The sequence below is a fragment of the Paroedura picta genome, chromosome 11, assembly GCF_049243985.1.
Source record: "Paroedura picta isolate Pp20150507F chromosome 11, Ppicta_v3.0, whole genome shotgun sequence".
NCBI lineage: Eukaryota > Metazoa > Chordata > Lepidosauria > Squamata > Gekkonidae > Paroedura > Paroedura picta.
The window spans coordinates 61,952,188-61,972,134 of NC_135379.1; the positions used below are offsets into that span (position 1 = coordinate 61,952,188).

Sequence of the window (19,947 nt, forward strand, 5' to 3'; positions counted from 1 at the left end):
TTGGAAGGGGGGGGGGACTCCATGGCATTCTAGCCCTCGGAGGTCTCTCCCTGCCCCAAATCCCACTCACTCCCACTCTCACCCCGAGGATTTCCCAACCCAGAGCTGGCAAGGCGGGATCCAGCCCTGCCCCTTCTCCTGAGCCTGGGCAGGTGCCTGAAGGGGAAACGTGGCTGGCCCTGAGAGGTCCTTGGCGGATAGTAGACGAATGGAACAAAAGGGAGACTCCTGAACGTTTTTGCATTGATCACTCTTGAGTTTTCCCTGTGTTCTGCTGCTTTAATTGGCTTTTGTTAATGTACCCATTCTTAGAAAGCTTTTTGGTGTATTGTACATGGCAAAGGGTAACTCATCACGCCCTGGATAATGTTTCTTTAGTTTCCTTGTGCAAAATTATAGGCGCTTTTTTGTTTTTAAAAACCATCTGTCACTTAAACCACAGGCTCATCCGAGGGATGCTGGAACTTTTATGCAAATGAAGGGGGGCGATCTCCACACTGCGGCCGGTTCCCTGTTGGCACACCTTTTGTGACAGAGAAGCATGCCCATCTCCACTGCACACTCTGGGGAGGAAAATGGATCCTGATGGGTGAAACCTTTGGACAAGCCAGCCAATTGGGGACCGCGGCAGGCCTGATGCCATAGTGCTCCCCCCCCAAGGCAGCTGCTCTCTGTAATCTGGAGATGAGTGGTAATTCTGGGAGATCTCAAGTCCCCACCTGGAGGTTGGCACCCCCTTGTCAGCGTGGCGCTTCCCCATCCCCATCTGGAAGAAGCCTCTGCTCTGAGGCTGCCTGTCGCTTGCCTCCCCTGGCCTGGTGCCGCTGGTGTGCCTGGCCAGGGCCATTAATGCAGCTCACGGAGTGTTTATTGGGGGATATATAACCATTTAAGGCTGACTAAGCGTCAAAGCCCTCATGCGGCTGTTTGGCCAACAGAAATGAGATGTAAATTTGCACTGAATGGCCACTGATTACCAAAAGATGATTAATGAAAGATCAGAAATTGATTTATGGAGGCAGTTGTCAGGGCCCCTGGCTCAGACTGCCATGCGATCTCTGTGCAAAGCAGCGGGCAAATTAGAGGCGGGGGACATGGGGGGGGGAGGCAGCACTCTCTCTCTCTGTGTTTCTGTGTGTTCGGGGAGGGGGAGGGAGAGAAAGAGAAAAGAGAAAAGAGAAAAGAGAAAAGAGAAAAGAGAAAAGAGAGAGGCCTGTGTTTTCGGACACATCGATGGGACCAGGGCTCTCTTAGGCTGAGGATTCTTTGGCTGGGTTGCTGATCCCTAAGTGAATTTTTCTCTGCGAGAAATGTGGAATATTGGTTAGTGCCTAATCAGCATTTCTGCGGGTCAGCGTTTTGTACACATTAGTGGCCACCAAGGGGTAAGTGTGACCTTGGAGTTTAGCATATAAGAAGGAGGTTTATGTGGATCTGGCCCCTGGGGCTCTGGGGCCCATTATCCTCTCTTTGGACAGGCCCTGGGCCTCAAGCGGAGGAAGCCTTGGCTGTCTTCCTTAGAGTTGCCAACCTCCAGGTGGATTCGGACCAAACGGGCTGAAATGTAGCTGGCCGGTCTTGCTGAAGGGCTGCTTTGTCACCCTAGGGCTGCGCAGAGTCCTTCAGACTCAAAGCGGACTTCTTTCCAGGAGCAGCAGTGAGCTCTTGAGCCTGTGAGGAATATTGCCCGTCCTGTTGTGCATCGTTGCAACTAGTCCATGAGGGGGGAAAGGGCTGCATGCAAAAAGAAGCAGGTAAACACACGGATGAAACGGGACTGCCTCAAAATGGCTGCTCTCTTCATAACTCTTGAAAGCCCGCTCGGTGAAGCAGGCAAGAAAGGCAGCCTCTAATCTGGAGAACCGGGTTGGATTCCCTCCTCCTCCTCCACGTGCAGCCAGCTGGGTGGCCTTGGGCTAGTCACAGTTCTCTTTGAGCTATTCTCTCAGAGCTCTCTCAGGCTCATCTCCCTCACAGGGTGTCTGTTGTGGGGAGAGGAAGACTCCTTTGGGCAGTGAAAAGCAGGGTATAAAAAAAACCAGCTCTTCTTTTTGTTCTTTCCCGTGCAAATTCAGGCACTCGATCTCCATGTCCGTCTCCTACCTTCAGACACACGAGAGGAAAAAATTTGGGGCTCTTGAGCATGAACGCAAGGAGCAGAGGCTCCCTTGGCTGCTCATCGGGCTGCTGGTCCATTAAGGGTGGGGGGTGGGGGTCCTCAGGGACTGCTGAGCGATTAAAATTAGAGCCAGCTGCTTAGTGGCAAGAGAGGTTCGTAAGGATCCAAAGCTGGAGGTGAGTTGCGGTGCTCGCCAGTGTCCCAACAAGAAGAGTTGAGTCAACCTCTTGTGGGTCTCCCAGATATGGCTGGCCTTTCTTAATGTAGACCAGGGGTAGTCAAACTACGGCCCTCCAGATGTCCATGGACTACAATTCCCAGGAGCCCCTGCCAGCGAATGCTGGCAGGGGCTCCTCGGAATTGTAGTCCATGGACATCTGGAGGGCCGCAGTTTGACTATCCCTGATGTAGACAAACAAGTTCAATTATGCCCTGTGACCAGATAACGCAGGCTTTCCCACACAGCACTGATATGTTTAATCCAGATTTGAAATATTTATGGGCCTGAGCTGTTGGCTGTAGCTCTGTGTTATTTTGGAGTCCTACGTTCCATCTGTTATTTTTTAAAATATTTCATAAGGCACCTCAACAGAACCAAGCCTGGTTGGAGAACATGTTTTTATGTCAGATGGGGCGAGCCTACCTGAACCTGAGACCTAAACTGATGGTTCAGACCACTGGGTCTCTCTACTGTTCTCCCCAGAGAGATGCATCCTTCTGTCGACACGGATATTGCCGAGTTACACGGAAGGCGAGGGGAATGTATCTGTCTCCCCAGATGTCTGGGGAAGCAAACTGATTCCTGTGCAAGTCCTGATTCTGACCCACCAAAGCAATGAATCCATTCCTAGGACAAGTGATGGCTTCAGAGCAGATTTATTTATTTATTGGTTTTATATAGTGCCACTCCCGGACCGGCCGGCTTGTCCTTGTTCCCAGACCGCTCAGTCCTTGTTCTTGACGCAGGTTCTTCCGTGGTGCATGTAGACAAATCTGCATTTATACATTTGTCACGTTGCCATGTGCTTTAAATGTCAAGGGAATCCCGTATTGCCCCACATACTCAGAGTGAGTTGGAATACAACTTCTGCAGTTTGAAAAAAGTTGCTATGGCTGTTAAAACTGAATGTGGTATGATACAAATGGCTTCCAAATCGGCAGCCCCCAACTGGAACGTGTCGCTTTGTCCTGCATTCCAAGCGGTTTGTTCTCTTCCCTCTGCTACGGGATTCCAGTCCAAGCCAGGGCTTGATCCTGACTTGGAGAGAGGAGGACTGATGTTTCAGTGGAGAGCTTGTAGGAGCAGCGGTTGCTTTCCAAAAGGAAAGGGGCTTGCGTGTCTGAGGACCTCAAGGCTCACTGTAACAGCAGCCCACAATGGGTTAATGCAGGGGTAGTCAAACTGCGGCCCTCCAGATGTCCATGGACTACAATTCCCAGGAGCCCCCTGCCAGCATTTGCTGGCAGGGGGCTCCTGGGAATTGTAGTCCATGGACATCTGGAGGGCCGCAGTTTGACTACCCCTGGGTTAATGCATGAAGCCCTCGTACCCTTCATTAATAGTTCGATAACTTCCTGTGTGTATTCCTCACTGAGGAGCATTGTGCATCTTTTGGGGGGGTTAAATGGAATACACAGTTGGCTGCCACTGAGGAAGAAAACCAAGAGTTCATTTTTAAGATTTTTTTTTTGGTGATAATCTGCTTCTCCCGTCGTTGCTGAAATGTCTTTTGACAGCTGCGTTAAAAAAAGAAAAAAGTAGGTTGATTTCCTTCCTCTTGCAAGGAGGACATTTCTACAGGTATGCTTCGGCCTTTGAAAGGAATGGCTACCTGCCCTACATCAATAAAATTGGCCCTTGAACCTGCGGCTGGGCTGCCACATGCTGGACGACTTGTATTTTTAGTAGCACTTGTGAGATCTTCCTTTGACGCTGTGCGTCTATTCTGAAGTGAATCATGCTATTGTTGGGACTATTGTAAGTCTGGTTCCTGTTAACTTGCTAGCTGTTAGCCTGTGAATGTTTCCAATTCAAAAACAGGTCTGCTATAAATGATTTCGCACCCGGTAATTGAAATGCATGAATGTTTTCCTTCTCAGGTTGTTAGAGACTTGGAAATAAACATTTAGCATCAAATTAATGCCAGGGTTCCTGGTGAAACCTGTAGCATTTCTCTCAGAATACTGTGTCTTGAGACAAAGGGACCTGCGTGCCATTCTTCTGTGGAATTGTATTTTGATCCCATACAAATTGGGTTGTATAGTTAATCTCAAAATGCTTTCTCATGCATTCTTATACTTGCAGAAATCATCCCCACAATGTGGCATGGTACTTGTTAATAAAAAGGCTTGGGAAAGCATAAGTCTGTCAAGTGCTACTAGTCACCATGACAACAAAAGGGAGCTTCCATAGTTAGAGGCAGTATGTCTGAATTGTGCCCTGTGCAAACTGGTGGGCTGTTGTCCTGGAGTGTGGCTTGTGGGCTTCCTTGGAGCATCTGTTTGACCACTGTGGGAAGCAGAATAGGGAGCAGCTCTCTTTTGGTCTGCAGTGGAACGGCTAGAATTGGATCCAGGAGCGCCTGAGAGGATTGGGCGGGGGGGGGGGGGGATGGGGGAGCTTTGGAGGAATGGAGATCTTCATGTCCCCCACGCTGGCTCCCAGAGACACAGAATAGAGCAAAGCAGTGGACCAGCCGCAGTCCCTTGTGCTGCAAAGAAGAAAGGCTCGGGTAGTGGAAGGGAGGCTTGGAGATTTCTGCCCCCCCCCCCCAGAGATAGACAACGAGGTGGGTATGCTCAACAATAGCTGCCTGGAGAAGATCTGGGTGTTTTTCCTGCTGGGCCCTGCCATTAACTGCCTCCTGGACTTCCTTGGTGGGCTTCCTGCCCACCCTCGCCAGGACTGACCCTGCTGCACTTCCAAGATGTGTCGTGATGGGTCTGGCCTGGGCCAGCAAGTAATGGGGATGAGAAAAGCTTGGGAAGGGGGCGGCTCTGACCCTCTTCCGAAGCTCTTGTCAAAACTGCAGCCGGGTCGTCAAGAGTTCTTGCCTTGTCCAAGCCACTCCCATTCTGTCCACCTCGGAGTGGCTTGTTTTGTGGTCTCAGTGGACAGACAGAGCGGGCAGGTTTGAAGTTTGCAAGGCACGTTCCACAGGGATGCAGGGCCGGAGCTAGACTGCAGAGATTCCTAATGTGTCCCTCCATTCCTTTTAAAGCCATGCTTTCTTTTCTCTTCTCCTTCCTGTCTCCCCTTGTCCAGTGGGAAGAAATAGGTGAGGTGGATGAGAATTACGCACCGATCCACACATACCAGGTGTGCCGGGTGATGGAGCAGAGCCAGAACAACTGGTTGCTGACCAGCTGGATCTCCAACGAAGGGGCCTCGCGAATCTTCATTGAACTGAAGTTCACTCTGAGGGACTGCAACAGCCTCCCGGGAGGCCTGGGCACGTGCAAAGAGACCTTTAATGTGTACTACTTTGAGTCAGATGACGAAGAGGGGAGAGACGCGCGAGAGAACCAGTACGTCAAGATCGATACCATCGCTGCAGACGAGAGCTTCACGGAGCTGGACCTTGGGGACCGAGTCATGAAGCTGAACACGGAAGTGCGGGACGTGGGGCCTTTGACCAAGAAGGGGTTCTACCTCGCTTTCCAGGATGTTGGGGCTTGCATTGCGCTGGTCTCCGTGCGGGTGTACTACAAGAAGTGCCCTGTGGTGGTCCAGAATCTGGCCGTCTTTCCAGACACCATCACCGGGGGTGACGCTTCACAGCTGCTGGAGGTTTCGGGGGCTTGCATAAGCCACTCGGTGACTGATGAGCTTCCCAGAATGCACTGCAGCGCTGAAGGGGAATGGCTCGTTCCGATTGGGAAATGCTTGTGTGAGGCAGGCTATGAGGAGAAGAACAACTCCTGCCAAGGTAAGGACTCAGCCGGGAGTGGCGTTTGGGGGGAGGGACTCTGGGCCTCTGTCCCAGGGGCATGGAGTGAGGGAGAGGCCGCCGTGGCAGCAAGAAGCAGCCAGGGTATTAATCTATGCGCTGCAGATGAGGCTCTTATGCTGCCTCTTGCACAGTGCACTTAGCGCATTCACACATGACACTGTGGGGCTGTCTGGTGACAAGGAATTAAAAGGGGCAGGCATCTGTGGAATTCGTTGCGGAATGCTGCACTTGGACCTGCAGGTTGATATTGTGCTGTCTTTGTAGAGAACCCCCCAAAGGGTTTAAGCTTGAGTGTCGGGGTGTGGATTTGTGAGCCTCTTGATGGTTGTGCAGATGGATGTGGAGGACGATATTCACCGCTGGAAACAACAGTTTGCCTCTTATTGGCAAGGAAGGACTGCTATGCAAGCTCTGGAAAGCAGCGGATTTTGTTGGGGATCCAGATTTTGGAATTTGGATTTTGTTGGGAATCCAGATTTTGCAATGGGTGGGCTTGGAGAGAGCCACCCCGCTAGTTTTGTATCATTTTGATTTTCTGAGACCTCATATGAGAGTCTGCCGAGGGTGTTCTCCCGTTCCCTTGGGGGTGTCCTGCCCCAGAAGTCTCTCGTCCCCTGTTATGCAGCTGTCTGTGCCCAGCTATAGGTGAGCTTTGATGCTGTCCCACCTCCAGCAATGCAGGGCTGGAATAGGAACGTGCCCCATTCAGAGGGGCTGTGCTTAGGTGCGTTTGGGAAAACTGATTCTACGGGATGCTGTTTGTTGCGATGCCCCTTTTATTGGCAACCATGAGAGAGTCTTGGATTATTCCACCCTAGGCAGGATGGCTGGTTGGTGCGTCAGTGGAAGAAAAATTAAGAAGCATTTTTGACTGAAGTGTCGGGGTTATTTTGGCTGGCTGGAGCAGTTTTTTTGTCACATGTTAAAATGATTTTCTTAGCTTAGTGGCACTACACAAAACTGAGTGTTTTCATTTAAAGGAAAAAAAATAGCCCAATAGAGGTAAAGGTATACTGTGGAAAAGAGTGGAAAGCTACCTCAGGATGGGTGTTCTCTCTCTGTGGCATTTTTAGCCAGAAAGGTTCTCAGTTCCCTCTAGAACAGGGGTAGTCAAACTACGGCCCTCCAGATATCCATGCACTACAATTCCCATGAGCCCCTGCCAGCAAACGCTGGCAGGGGCTCATGGGAATTGTAGTCCATGGACATCTGGAGGGCCGTAGTTTGACCACCCCTGCTCTAGAAGATGTTCTGAGAGATCTGCACGTATGTCCCAGCGGCATTTCTAGTGTCAGGAGAAGACTGTTTATGGACAGAAGTCTCTCCCCAGCAGCCTGACCTTTTCAGGGGTTGCTTCAGCTGACCTGCGGCCAGGAAAAGCATCTTGTATTTTGTTAGCTCTTGAGCAGATTTTGACCCTCTGTGAATGTGATTTTGGTGATTTACTGGCAGAACCAACTTCTCGGGGCTCCTGGCTTTGTGTTGGCTTGTCTCATGAACTTCCTACTGCATAAAGCCTTCAGGGAGTCCTACAGGATTGGAAACACCTTCTAGCTGTGAGCTCGGGAGAGAGCTCCCTGCAATTTGTCCATTGATGACCGCTTGCTGAATAATCCAGATGTTGAAGAGGTCAAATTGTTTTGTTAAAAATGCACATCTGTACTTTGTGCGGATCGGTTTTGGAGATTTTTTTGTCTTGCATAATGGAATTTCAGTTGCTTGGAAATGCATTCATTTTTAGAATATAGACTGGGAAGGAGCCATGCAGGACATCCAGTCCCACCCCCTTCTTGAGGCAGGGTCAGCCTTCCCAACTTGCTGCAGGAGAGGCTGGGAAAGATCAAAGATTTGACCAAAGTCTCTTCGACTTGTATTTGTGAATTTTCTTTGGCTGTTCCTTGCACAAAACCCCACCCATTTTTTAAAGCTTTCTTTCTTTCTTTCTTTCTTTCTTTCTTTCTTTCTTTCTTTCTTTCTTTCTTTCTTTCTTTCTTTCTTTCTTTCTTTCTTTCTTTCTTTCTTTCTTTCTTTCTTTCTTTCTTTCTTTCTCTGTCTGATGTCGTGGACAGTACCAGTTTTGTAAATACCATCCTCAGTTTCCATCCCTGCTTAAAAGCCACTGGTTATTAGTTTTGGGGAGAGGAAAAAAAGTTAGCAACTAGCTTGTTTGGGGAGAGGGAAACTCTTTTCACACAAAGTTTGAGTAGGGTGACCCCTTTCAGACCAATAAGGCTTCCTTCCTGGCTGCTGGCCTGGCCTGGCCTGGCCTGGTCTCCTGGGTGTGGGGTGGTGGGCTCTCCTTCTGGTGGACCGCTGGGCTGGTCTTGCTCCCTTCTCTTGCTCTCCCCTTTGTCACAATGGGCAGGTGGGGCTGGGGGAAGGCTTGCAAGTGGTGGTGCCCCCCCCCATCAAACCCCACTGGTAGAAGGCAGCAACTCTGCTTGATCTTTGTAGATTGTCGCCTCCCCAGCCACAAGAACTAACCAAACAGAACGGGAGCTGAAAATATGGGTCGGAGGGAGAAAATGAAGAGAGAACAAAAGATGGTGAAGGTCATGGGAGGCATGCAAATTCATCAGTCTTAGGTTTAGCCTCGAGCAAAACAGTGTAGGTCACTTGACAGGTCCCATACTTGAAATACTGCAGCGCACTCATGCTGGCTGCACCCCAGCCCCAATTTGCTGGTTAATGGATTTACTTCTCCTAGAAAGAGAAGTAATGGCCCCGCACCATTTTGCACTTTCTGAAATGAGGCAGGATGCCAGCCTTGCTCGCCTTCCCAGACATGTGGCAATCATTGCGTGATCTGGACACGATACAGCCCAAAATCCCATTTGCCTTTTTAGCTACTGAGTCACACTGCTGACTCATGTTCAGTATATGGTCTACTGAGACCCCGAGATCCTTTTTGCACACCCTACTGCCAAGCCCCCAACCTGTAGTGATGCATGTGATTTTTCCTATCTAAATCCAGAACTTTATGTTTTTCACTCTTGAAATCCATTTTAGCCCAGTTTTCCAGCCTGCCAAGATTCTCCTGTAACCTGATTCTGTCATCTGCTGTGTTTGCTTGCTTTGGCCCTGGAATTGCTACAGATGGGATAATAAAAGTTTGTTACCAGGAATATTGACCAGCTCCTTCCCTCACTCAGTAGCTGGTTCACGACTGGCCAGAGTTCCATGATTTGGGATGTATCTAGAAGCGATGGTGCAAATCCTGGAATAAGGAGGATTTGAATGTCAATTGGAGCAGCTGGCTCTGGAGGAGCCGAGTTCTGCAAGAGGGACCCCCGCTCCACTCCCTGGGTTTACTCTTCTGACGGAGAGACCTGGGCAGGGCTGACAGCTGTGGGCTGGGCCATCCCATCACGCCCACACACCTTTGAAATGGGTCCCGATATCTGGACTTAGCGGACTTGGCAGCTCTGAGGCAAGGGGCTCTCCAAGTGTCTGCATGTTTGTGGCCAAAGGCTGCCTGTCTGGAAAGGCCCAGGATTTATTCCTGAGTGTGACGGAAGAGAGGAAAGGTGGCACCCAAGGGAATGTGCAAAAACAGGTCAAGTCTGGAGGAGCAAAAACAAAAACCGCATTAATTGTTCTACTGGGAGGTGATTGCGTATGTTGGGGGGGGAGGAGGAGGATGGAAATTCTGTGTAGGTGGAAAGCTCTGCGTTTTGGAAACAGGATCAGAGGGGAACACAACACCTTAGAGGTCTGTTTTCCCATTACACTGAAGTGGTTGGCTGAACGCTATCTTTGGTGCTTGCAAACCCCATGGATCTGAGCATTAATTAATGTTAATGAGACACTTTCCACAGCAGCCTGTAAACGGCTGGCTTTGATGACACTGTAGCCTAGAAGAAAACAACATGGAAACACTGGCAGGGCCACCAAAATAGTTTGTCGGGCTGGGAAAAGGTTGCCGATGGCTTGTGTCTTATTTGGCTGGCAGCATCCCTGGGGATTTCCCCAGCCTTGGTGCATTTCAGCTCTTGAGACCACGTGGGTGGATGCTGGGGGGGGGGGGTGGCGAATGGGACCTATTAGGGTCAGGTATGGTTTTTATTCTCCTGGGCTCCAAGATCACTGCAGATCTTGGAGCAAATCTTGATAGCATCCTAAAAAGCAGAGACATCACCCTGCCCAAAAAAGTGCATCTAGTCAAGGCTATGGTCTTCCCAGTTGCAATGTATGGCTGTGAAAGTTGGACCATAAGGAAGGCCGAGCGTCAAAGAATTGAGGCTTTTGAACTCTGGTGCTGGAGAAGACTCTTGCGAGTCCCTTGGACTGCAAGGCGAACAAACCGGTCAGTCCTAGAGGAGATCAGCCCTGACTGCTCCTTAGAAGGCCAGATCCTGAAGATGAAACTCAAATACTTTGGCCACCTCATGAGAAGGAAGGACTCCCTGGAGAAGAGCCTGATGCTGGGAGCGATCAAGGGCAAAAGAAGAAGGGGACGACAGAGAATGAGGTGGCTGGATGGAGTCACTGAAGCAGTCGGTGCAAACTTAAATGGACTCCGGGGAATGGTAGAGGACAGGAAGGCCTGGAGGATCATTGTCCATGGGGTCGCGATGGGTCGGACACGACTTCGCCCTTAACAACAACAACATGGTTAAAGCCCCCCTTGAATGCTTTGTTATTAGACCTTTTGAATACCTGTTTAGTATAGATTCGTAATGGTTACTCACCAGCATGGCGTTGTGATTAAGAGTGGCACACTCTAATCTTGAGAACTGGGTTTGATCCCCCACCCCTCCTCCACATCCAGCTAACTGGGGGACCTTGGGCCCATCACAGTTCTCTCAGAGCTCTCTCAGCTCCAGCTACCTCACAGGGCGTTTGCTGTAGGAAGATGAAAGAAAGGCAGTTGTAATTTGGGTAGTGAAAAGCTGGGTACACAAGACCTCTTCTTCTTCTTCTTCGACTCTTGTAAGTAAGGATTGCTTTTCAGGTAGGGTTGCCAACCTCCAGGTGGCACCTGGGGATCTTCCAGAGTTTTCTCACCTGGCACCGCCTGCCTGTGTCTGTGGCATGAGGGAGGCTTGACCTTACACAGGACCTCTAGGCGGCTTTATCTGGACCTTTCCCTCAGCAGATTCTTTACTTTTGGGCTGCTTCCCTCTCACTTTCTGGTTTATATCATCTTCCTTTCCTCTGGGATCCATGTGGCTTCATAAAACAAACCCCTGTCCATTTTTATGTGGACAGAAGTGGTGGCAACATGGCCACAAAGTGAGGAGGCATCTAGCAAGTGCCTTGCTGTGGTCCTGCCAAGATGTATTGGTAGGCTTTGGTTCCAAGGCTACCCCCAGGAGCCCCTGCCCCTCAGCAAATTTGTCAAACCAGTGTCAAAGCCTGTCAATCTTCCCACAAGCAGATTCTTTGGTGTAAAAGAAATCTCTTTATTGAGGGTATATGCATACAGGTGCTAGAGGGTTTGCTGAAACTGAATTTCCACCCATGACCCCTGTCCTTAATTCAAGGTCCAGTCGCAAAATGTCCAGCTGCATTTCCACACTAAAGGCCTACAGAGGCTGCACAGCATTCCAAGCTGTTTACTTCAGCTGCTCAAGGTCAGAGTAAGAAGATAACATGGGAAAAGTTCTGTGGAAATTTACTATACAACTAACTGGAGTCAACGGAATAAAAGGAAAAAAAATCACATGACAGAACCAAAGGCATAGTGTAATAGAAACAGATCAGTGCAAAATTGTGGAAGGGACTGCCTCAGGAGGTGGGGAGCTCCCCCTCACTGGCGGTCTTCAAGCAGCGGCTGGGCAGATCCTTCTCTGGATGCTTGTGGCAAATCCTGCACTGAGCAGGGGGTGGACTAGATGGCCTGGGTGGCCCCTTCCCACTCTGGGATTCTAGGAGTCAATGGCAACTACATTTATAACTCAGGTTATGTTTTCCTTCACTCAAGGAATGGGAACCTGCTTGTGTCCAGCCCCACTTCCCTTCCAAAACAGGCGTGTGTGCATGTGTGGTATCTATTAGTCACTAGCTCTGAAAAGTCATCGGCAAGCAGATTTCACCTAAGAAACGATATCAAAGCCCAGAAAGAAAGTTCTTTTGCATTTTTAAAGTGTGCTAAAATATGAACATCAATATATAGGTAATCATGTAAAGTCTGTCAGCTTTATTTTCCTTAGAGCCACAGACGTGCCTAACAGGAAGTGTTAAAGTACCGTCTGCAGTGGGTGGTCTTGCAATTAATTTTGATGGCTTCAAAGATAATTAAAATGAAAATGGATATTTAACTAAGTCAGGTGCCCTTTCTTTGGCAATCAATACCAGTCTGATAATGGCTGTTCCTCTGAGCCTAGGAAGTAAATGCACTGAGGATCTTCATGCAGAATTGACCTCCTTCTCGTAGAATGACAGCAAAGAAATGCAGAGCTTCCAGCTTTCCTACCCAGACTCTGAAGCTCAGCCTGGCTGAAATGGTAGTTCCTGTAAGCTGCAGGCTGGAGTCCTTTGCTAATCTTTTCCTAATGCTTGTCCTGTCAAGGGGATTTATTGTGTGTTGCACTGGAGCAGAATTGCATACTGATGGCATTTTTTGTGATTTAATTTTGATCCAATAACATGCATTTCTGAGCTCATCTGGAATTTGTGAATACACAAATTGTGTTAATCTGGTATAAATAAGATTTAATCTTCTTTAATGCCCTATTTTAAATCTTCAAACCCCCTTCTGACTAGTTAATCATGTCAGCTGCTGACGTTTGTTGCCGTGAGCAGCCCTGGGGAGCACGATGTCATCGCAAACACAAAACTATCACACACTTCTCAGTTTAAACTTGGCTACTGTGTACTGCTCGCCCCCAATTACAAATTATTTACGAAGGAAGTAAATAGAATGGGTCCCAGTGTAGATCTTGTGGCACCCCCTCCGTTGCGAGGAGTGCCCATCTAGTCCCTGCCACTTAACTAATTTTTAATCCATAATAGGGCTCTTCTTTCTTTCTTTCTTTCTTTCTTTCTTTCTTTCTTTCTTTCTTTCTTTCTTTCTTTCTTTCTTTCTTTCTTTCTTTCTTTCTTTCTTTCTTTCTTTCTTTCTTTCTTTCTTTCTTTCTTTCTTTTTTTCCTTCCTTCCTTCCTTCCTTCCTTCCTTCCTTCCTTCCTTCCTTCCTTCCTTCCTTCCTTCCTTCCTTCCTTCCTTCTCATTCCACTCCAATTTCCTTCCTTCCTTCCTTCCTTCCTTCCTTCCTTCCTTCCTTCCTTCCTTCCTTCCTTCCTTCCTTCCTTCCTTCCTTCCTTCCTTCCTTCCTTCCTTCCTTCCTTCCTTCCTTCCTTCCTTCCTTCCTTCCTTTCTCGCCCTCCCTGAAGGCTCAGGGCGGTTTACATAGAACTTAGAAACTATACAAGAAACAATCAGTACATACAAATAACTATACCATTAATATTACTAATTGATAATTATAACAGTGGTAACAGTACAACTCATTTACTTTATTCACATCATACCTCTCTCCCCAGTGCGTTCCCAAAGTGGCTTACGGTATTCTCTTCTTCTCCATTTTATCCTCATAAGAGCCCTGTAAGGTAGGATAGGCTGTGAGTTTGAGACTGACCCAAGGCCACCCAACACACACTTCCAACAGCAGTTTATTGAGGCAGTGACGCAAAACTCACACTTATTCTTTGTTTTTAATTTCAGATTTTATTTATAGTCCATTTCATCAAAATACATCTAACAACCTCAGAAAGTGACATGTTCATAGATTATATTCCATTTACAGATAATAACTTCTGACTGTATTTGTATATACAGAAAAAGATCACTAAATCTCCTACTCAAAATGTCTAGGTCCAATCTTATTTCCCCTTATAAATCCTAAATCACAACTAATCGTCATAAATCCACCCTTCTACTTTTTTTCTGATGGACTCTATCCAGCTTTTCCCTTGCCGGTCCCTCGGCCCACTTGCCTTGGAGCCTTGACTGGGCCCTCCCCAGCGGAAAAAGCCCCCCCTGAGGAGGAGAGGGAAGGGCCTCCGGCTGGGCCTGGCTCTTGGCCTCAGGGGGTTGGAGAGAGGGACAAGCCAGGGCCCCAGGGAGGCTCCTTTCTGCAGTCCTGATGCTTTCCCTTCCAGCCTGGCCCCTTCTCCCCCCCCCCGCTCCCCCAGAGCTCTCCCTCGTGGCCCCGTGAGGACAGAACAGGGCCCTCAGGCCCGCCTCAACACAAGCCGGTCCAGGGTGGAGCTCCTGACTAGAAAGGATCCCTGTTGGGGCTGCAGAGGTAAAAAGGCTCGTTGTTTTGTTTCTTGCCAGCACACACAGGAGGGATTGAACACGCTGCTTCTTCTCCCCCCCCCCATCATTCCGGGGGGGGGGGATTTGGCCCATGAATCGAATGTCCCTTTTTGTTGAGATGGATGAACCAGGGGCAAAGCCGGCGGCAGAGGAGACTAAGCATCATCCGGGAGTCAAAGGCCACCCAGACCGATCCGGGGACGGCCCTGTGGTGGCTTCCCTGTCCCCCGCTCTCAGCATTAAGCTGTAATATAAATGCATGAACTGCTGTGCTGGGCGAGAATTGATGGGCATGTTTCCCCCAGAGGTTGAGCTTCCCGGGAAAAGATGATCTTTTGTAAGAGAGCCGTCAGGCCAGCCTTGAGCCATTGGGGCTCTGAATTCAGATTCCCGTTTACACAAGGAAAGACTTTTCTGGCAGCCAAAACGTTTGAAAAGTACAAATCTGATGCATGTTTGTTTTTGAATCACTGGCTGTTATCTGCTCTGTAGGCAGCGGCAGGAAGTGACTTTTGACTTCTGACGGATGGGCAACTTACGGCCGTCTTGTAGGATTCTTCAAGGCCAGAGATGTTCACAAGGGGGTTGCTGGCTTTGAGGAGGGGTTAAGAGCAGTGGTCTTTAACCTGGCAAGATGGGCTTGATTCCCTGCCCCTCCACATGCAGCCAGCTGGGTGACCTTGGGCTATTCATAGTCCTGATAGTGCTGTTCTCACAGAGGAGTTCTCTCAGAGCTCTCTTAGCCCCATCTCCCTCTCCGAGTATCTGTTGTGGAGAGAGGACGTTGGATGTGGGGCAGGTGGCTGTGATCGCAGCCATTCTCAGTGACCACGTCCCTCTGGCCCTTTTCCTGTCTTCATAGCGAAGGAACTCCTGGAGTACCACAGACTTCTCTCTGCTGAGCCCCCAGCTTTATGTGGCCGTTCCTGTGGCGAAATATTGTCGTGTGCGTGTGTGTTTTCACAAGCATTTTCACTTGACTGTTTTTTTGGTGTAATCCTTTGTATAATTTATTTTTGTAAGCAATAAAGTTTCTGTGCTTCAGCAGCTCCAAGAGGCGTGCACATTAATATCCTGTTGAATAGAAATGCACCCTCAAAGGCCCCTTTTCTAATTTCCTTCTATTTCAATGCGCAAGAGACGTGTTATGCGATTTCATTTTATTTTTTATTACCTTTGCACTTTCCCTCCTGCATGTGGAGAAGATTAAAGTGCTGTTCAAGCCATACGGTAGACAGATGACTTTCTAATATGAATGAGAAAATTTCAAACAGTTGATATTCAGCTGCATAGTGCCTGCACAGACAGTTGTGGGTTGCGCCGTTGAATCTGAGCATATTGGCAGGGATGGGATGTTCGGTTCTTACTGGCCAAGCGATATTCTGGTTGGTAAGAAATCAGTGGTTTATATCTTCGTGGCCACAGTTATCACTTCTCTTTATTCTGTGTTCTTAGAAGAAATGCGCATCAGCATTTATGGTTGGCAGGTGAGTATGAGAACCAGACCCTTTGGCCTTGCTGATGGATTTAAAGGAATTTTAGTTGCACAAATGTATTCTTTTCACACAGCCAACTCCAGAATGAAAATGAGGTTTTCATTGTGTGACATTACTCATGGGGCTTTTTAGACATTCACAAGGAAGGTGGACACGCGAGGGGAGGTCAAAAAGTATTGCTGCAAGATCACAGAAACCTCAAAATGGCCCCTTCCAACTCTGTCCTTGTATTCCAGACTAACGTGCTTTCCTTCTTTGACCAAGTGACGGGCTTATTAGATTGTGGAAATTCAGTGGACGTTTTTGACCTGGATTTCAGTCAGGCTTTTGACAAGGTTCCCCATGATGTTTTGATGGGTAAACTGGAGGACTCATGTAGTAGCACTTGGGGTTAGGTGGGAGACCCAAATGAGTCAGTTGGGAGACCCCCCAAGGAACTCCAGGGTTAGAATCATGGAATAATAGAGTTGGAAGGGACCTCATGGGTCATCTAGTCCAACCCCCTGCACTATGCAGGACACTCACATCCCAATCGCTCATCTACTGTAACCTGCCAACTCCTTGAGCCTTCACAAAATCAGCCTCTCCATCAGATGGCTCTCCAACCTCTGTTTAAAAATTTCCAAAGATGGAGAACCCACCACCTCACAAGGAAGCCTGTTCCACTGAGAAACCGCTCTGACTGTCAGGAATTTCTTTCTGATGTTTACATAGAATTTATTTTGAATTAATTTCATCCCATTCGTTCTGGTCTGTCCCTCTGGGGCAAGAGACAACAATTCTGCTCCATCCTCCATATGGCACCCTTTTAAATACTTGAAGATGGTTATCAGATCTCCTCTCAGTCGTCTCCTCTCCAGGCTAAACAGACCAAGCTCCCCCAACCTTTCTTCATATGACTTGGTCTCCAAACCCCTCACCATCTTTGTTGCCCTCCTCTGGACATGCTCCAGTTTGCCTACATCCCTCTTCAATTGGGGTGCCCAAAACTGAACACAGGACTCCAAGTGAGGCCGAACCAGAGCAGAGTTGCTATGCATAGGGTTGCTGTGCAGAGGCAGCTCTGAAAACTCTACAGGTTTGCTGTGGGTTGGTTCTGACTTGACTGTACTTTCTACCCCAAAGGTAACAACGTGTGGCACTCCTTGGTGGAAAAGGAGGGTCATAAAAAGTGGGGGATTTTGTGCACCTGGGGATGGCTTGTCGATGAAGCTGCCTGCTGAGCTGTGGGAGGGGAGTCTGGTGCCTGTGTTCAGCTCCTGCTGTTAATGGCTAACGCTGTCCTTCAGCGCCCTTAAGATTGCAGTTATGGAATGGATTTAGTCATCTCTTTTCATTGTCTTGGAAAGAAATCACATTGTCTTTAAAGGTCAGCCTATACTGAAATAATCTGCAACTCAAAATGATGTTAATAAAAGTAACTTTTGTTGTTATATGAGGTTGTCTTTTAAAAAAAGTAAAAGCATACTGCAGCAAATTATTATACCCCCCCAAGACTCCTCAATAATTGCATGATCCTGCAGTGAGAGTCTATAAACATCCACTCGATCCTCCCCCCTCCCCTTTGTCGGGCATTGCAAATTGAGCCCTGATTACCTTGGCTGTGATGTGTATGAAGAGGCCTTGTTGCCCTCTTTGCCAAGGAGTCTTTACTTCCCTCTCTTGGGGGGGGGGGGTCAAGCCTTTGGCCTCCTTGTGAGACCCAAATGAGATTTGTCAGTCAGGCATGGCAAAATCGAATCTCGTCCACAGCAAAAGAAGAAAGCCGACCAGGAAATGATCTGATTTTACAATTCCATGGCCAAGGTTACCCTGGGAAGTGCTGAAAAGGGCATCTAATGCCCGTAACAAAGATGTTGTGTCCTACCAAACATTCACAGTCAAGCAATGGGGCTGGAAGAGATTGTGTAGCAATTTTCCAGGGGCTAGGTATGGTGGTGGCTGGGGGCGTGGGTGACCCTCAGAGCTCCAGAACGGATGTCAGAGCCCTGTTGTAGCCCTTGAAGTGAGGGCCATCTGGGCTTCTCAGTTGATGACGTTTGTTTGCTCCTTGTTTAAGCAGTGGACACAACAGTTAAAGTAATTTAAATACAAAACATAATGTTATAAAACTGAGACCGTTCCTGCACTGGGGACCTCACTGTCCCGTCTCCGGTGTGGAATCACAGATCTGGGGTGGACGAGGTGCACCAGGTCAAATGTCGGCCATTCCTGGCTTCCCATTGAATCATAGAATCATAGTATCATAGAGATGGAAGGGACCTCCTGGGTCATCTAGTCCAACCCCCTGCACTATGCAGGACACTCACATCCCAATCGCTCATCCACTGTCACCTGCCACCCCCTTGAGCCTTCACAGAATCAGCCTCTCCGTCAGATGACTATCCAGCCTCTGTTTAGAAATCTCCAAAGATGGAGAACCCACCACCTCCTGAGGAAGCCTGTTCCACTGAGGAACCGCTGTGACTGTCAGAAACATCTTCCGGATGTTTGGAAGAAATTGGAAGAGCTGCCTTTCAGCTCTGCTTTTTATTTCTTTTTGCTCTGTGGAAATTACATTGGATGAGCAGAAGAAGAAATTGCACTCACCTGAGCAGAGAGACCACCGCAGGGGGTCTTCCAGGAGACGTGCTCCCTTGGCATGCACAGTTTTGCCAAATGTCTGTGATTGGCGGGGGGGGGGGGTGTCACTTCTGAAATTCCAGCCCACTCTGAGGCAGACAGCTTTCACCTCAGCAACACGGTTGCACTGCTGTGGAGCCAGGAGCCCGGGGCCGCTGTTTGCCAAAGGCTGCAACTTATTTGCATAATGCAAGGCAGATGACCCTCCTACACTCACTCACTCACTCACTCACTCACTCACTCACTCACTCACTCACTCACTCACTCACTCACTCACTCACTCACTCACTCACTCACTCACTCACTCACTCACTCACTCACTCACTCACTCACACTCTTCTGTGGGCTGGTAAAGTTCTTGCCTCTTGGCAAGGCTGAACTAGCGTCGAAGTACACTTTGTGCTCTCCCTGCCGCACGGACGTGTAACTTCCAGTTTACAGCCACCCTGTTTGAACCCGTGCTTTTTTTTTTTTTGAGAGAGAGAGCGTTCGGAATCTGCTGGTGCTGGAAAATGAGACGGTGTCTTTGCCCAGAATGTGTGAAGAGCTGAGGTCTATTTTTACTCCCCTTGCAGCCATTAATTGCAGCTCACACTGAGCGGTGGAAGTGGCCTAGACAGGTGATATTTTTTAGAAAGGCCTGCAAAGATGGCTGCCTCCAGCATCTCTGAAACACGTCCACCTCCTGGACAGTCCCGGGGCTGCCCTGAACGAGGGGAACCAAAGTCGGTTCTCCAGAACAGAGTCCACCAAACTTAGTTATTATTCCGTGCTGGCTGGGCTTCGTTCTGTCGGGAAACCATCTGGTTTGGATCCAGCCAGCTTTTGTACTCTGTTTCCCTGCTGCAGCCCCCACCCCACATAGCTTTTGTGCATTCAGGACTCTTGATGATCAGGACAGCCCCTCCCTCCTGCTCAGGACACCTGACCGTTTTGTCCCTGCCCCATTGAGGCTGCCACACATTTTATAAAGGAACAAAACCAGCGGCCCTGGGAAGGGACAGGGCAAGGTCAGCAGATATGTGATGGCTTGTGTCGAGGACGACTAGTTTGGGCAGCGCGGGGGGTCCGGAGAAGGAGCGTGCTGACAGGAGCGGAAACCTAAGAAAGGAAGATCCAGAGGAAGAGATCCCGGCAGACCCTCTTTGGATACGAAACTTACATAAAGTGATGTGGGGAATCAGTTCACCAGGGGTGGGGGAAACGGTAGCACAGGGGCAGTCAGTACAAGCGGGGAGAGCAAGGGAGAAACCCAGGGCGGGGCGGTGGCGGAGAGACGCGGAGTCCCGGAAGGGCGAGGTCCGCCTGAGAAGCCCGGAGGGTGGAGACAGGGGCTAGAGAGGCTACTTAAGGAAGCGTCAATGAGGAGATGGGGTTGGAGGCGTAGTGACGGAACTACCCTGAACCCAGGAGCGGGAGAGAGAATACCGACTCCATTCTGAGACGCTGTTTCCTACAGATAAAGCCTTCTAGTCCCGGGTCTCCCTCACCGAA

The 19,947-nt window shown here is 49.0% G+C and overlaps 1 protein-coding gene across 4 annotated transcripts in view; it reads left to right on the plus strand.

Annotated features, from left to right (window-relative positions):
• Window positions 1-19,947, plus strand: part of EPHA5 (EPH receptor A5) — a 139,602-nt gene that overhangs the window by 19,650 nt on the left and 100,005 nt on the right. For all 4 annotated transcript variants that reach the window (XM_077302526.1, XM_077302527.1, XM_077302529.1 and 1 more), the window contains exon 3: window positions 5,385-6,048. In XM_077302526.1, the coding sequence (XP_077158641.1) occupies window positions 5,385-6,048 (664 nt within the window). The remainder of the gene's footprint in view (window positions 1-5,384; window positions 6,049-19,947) is intronic.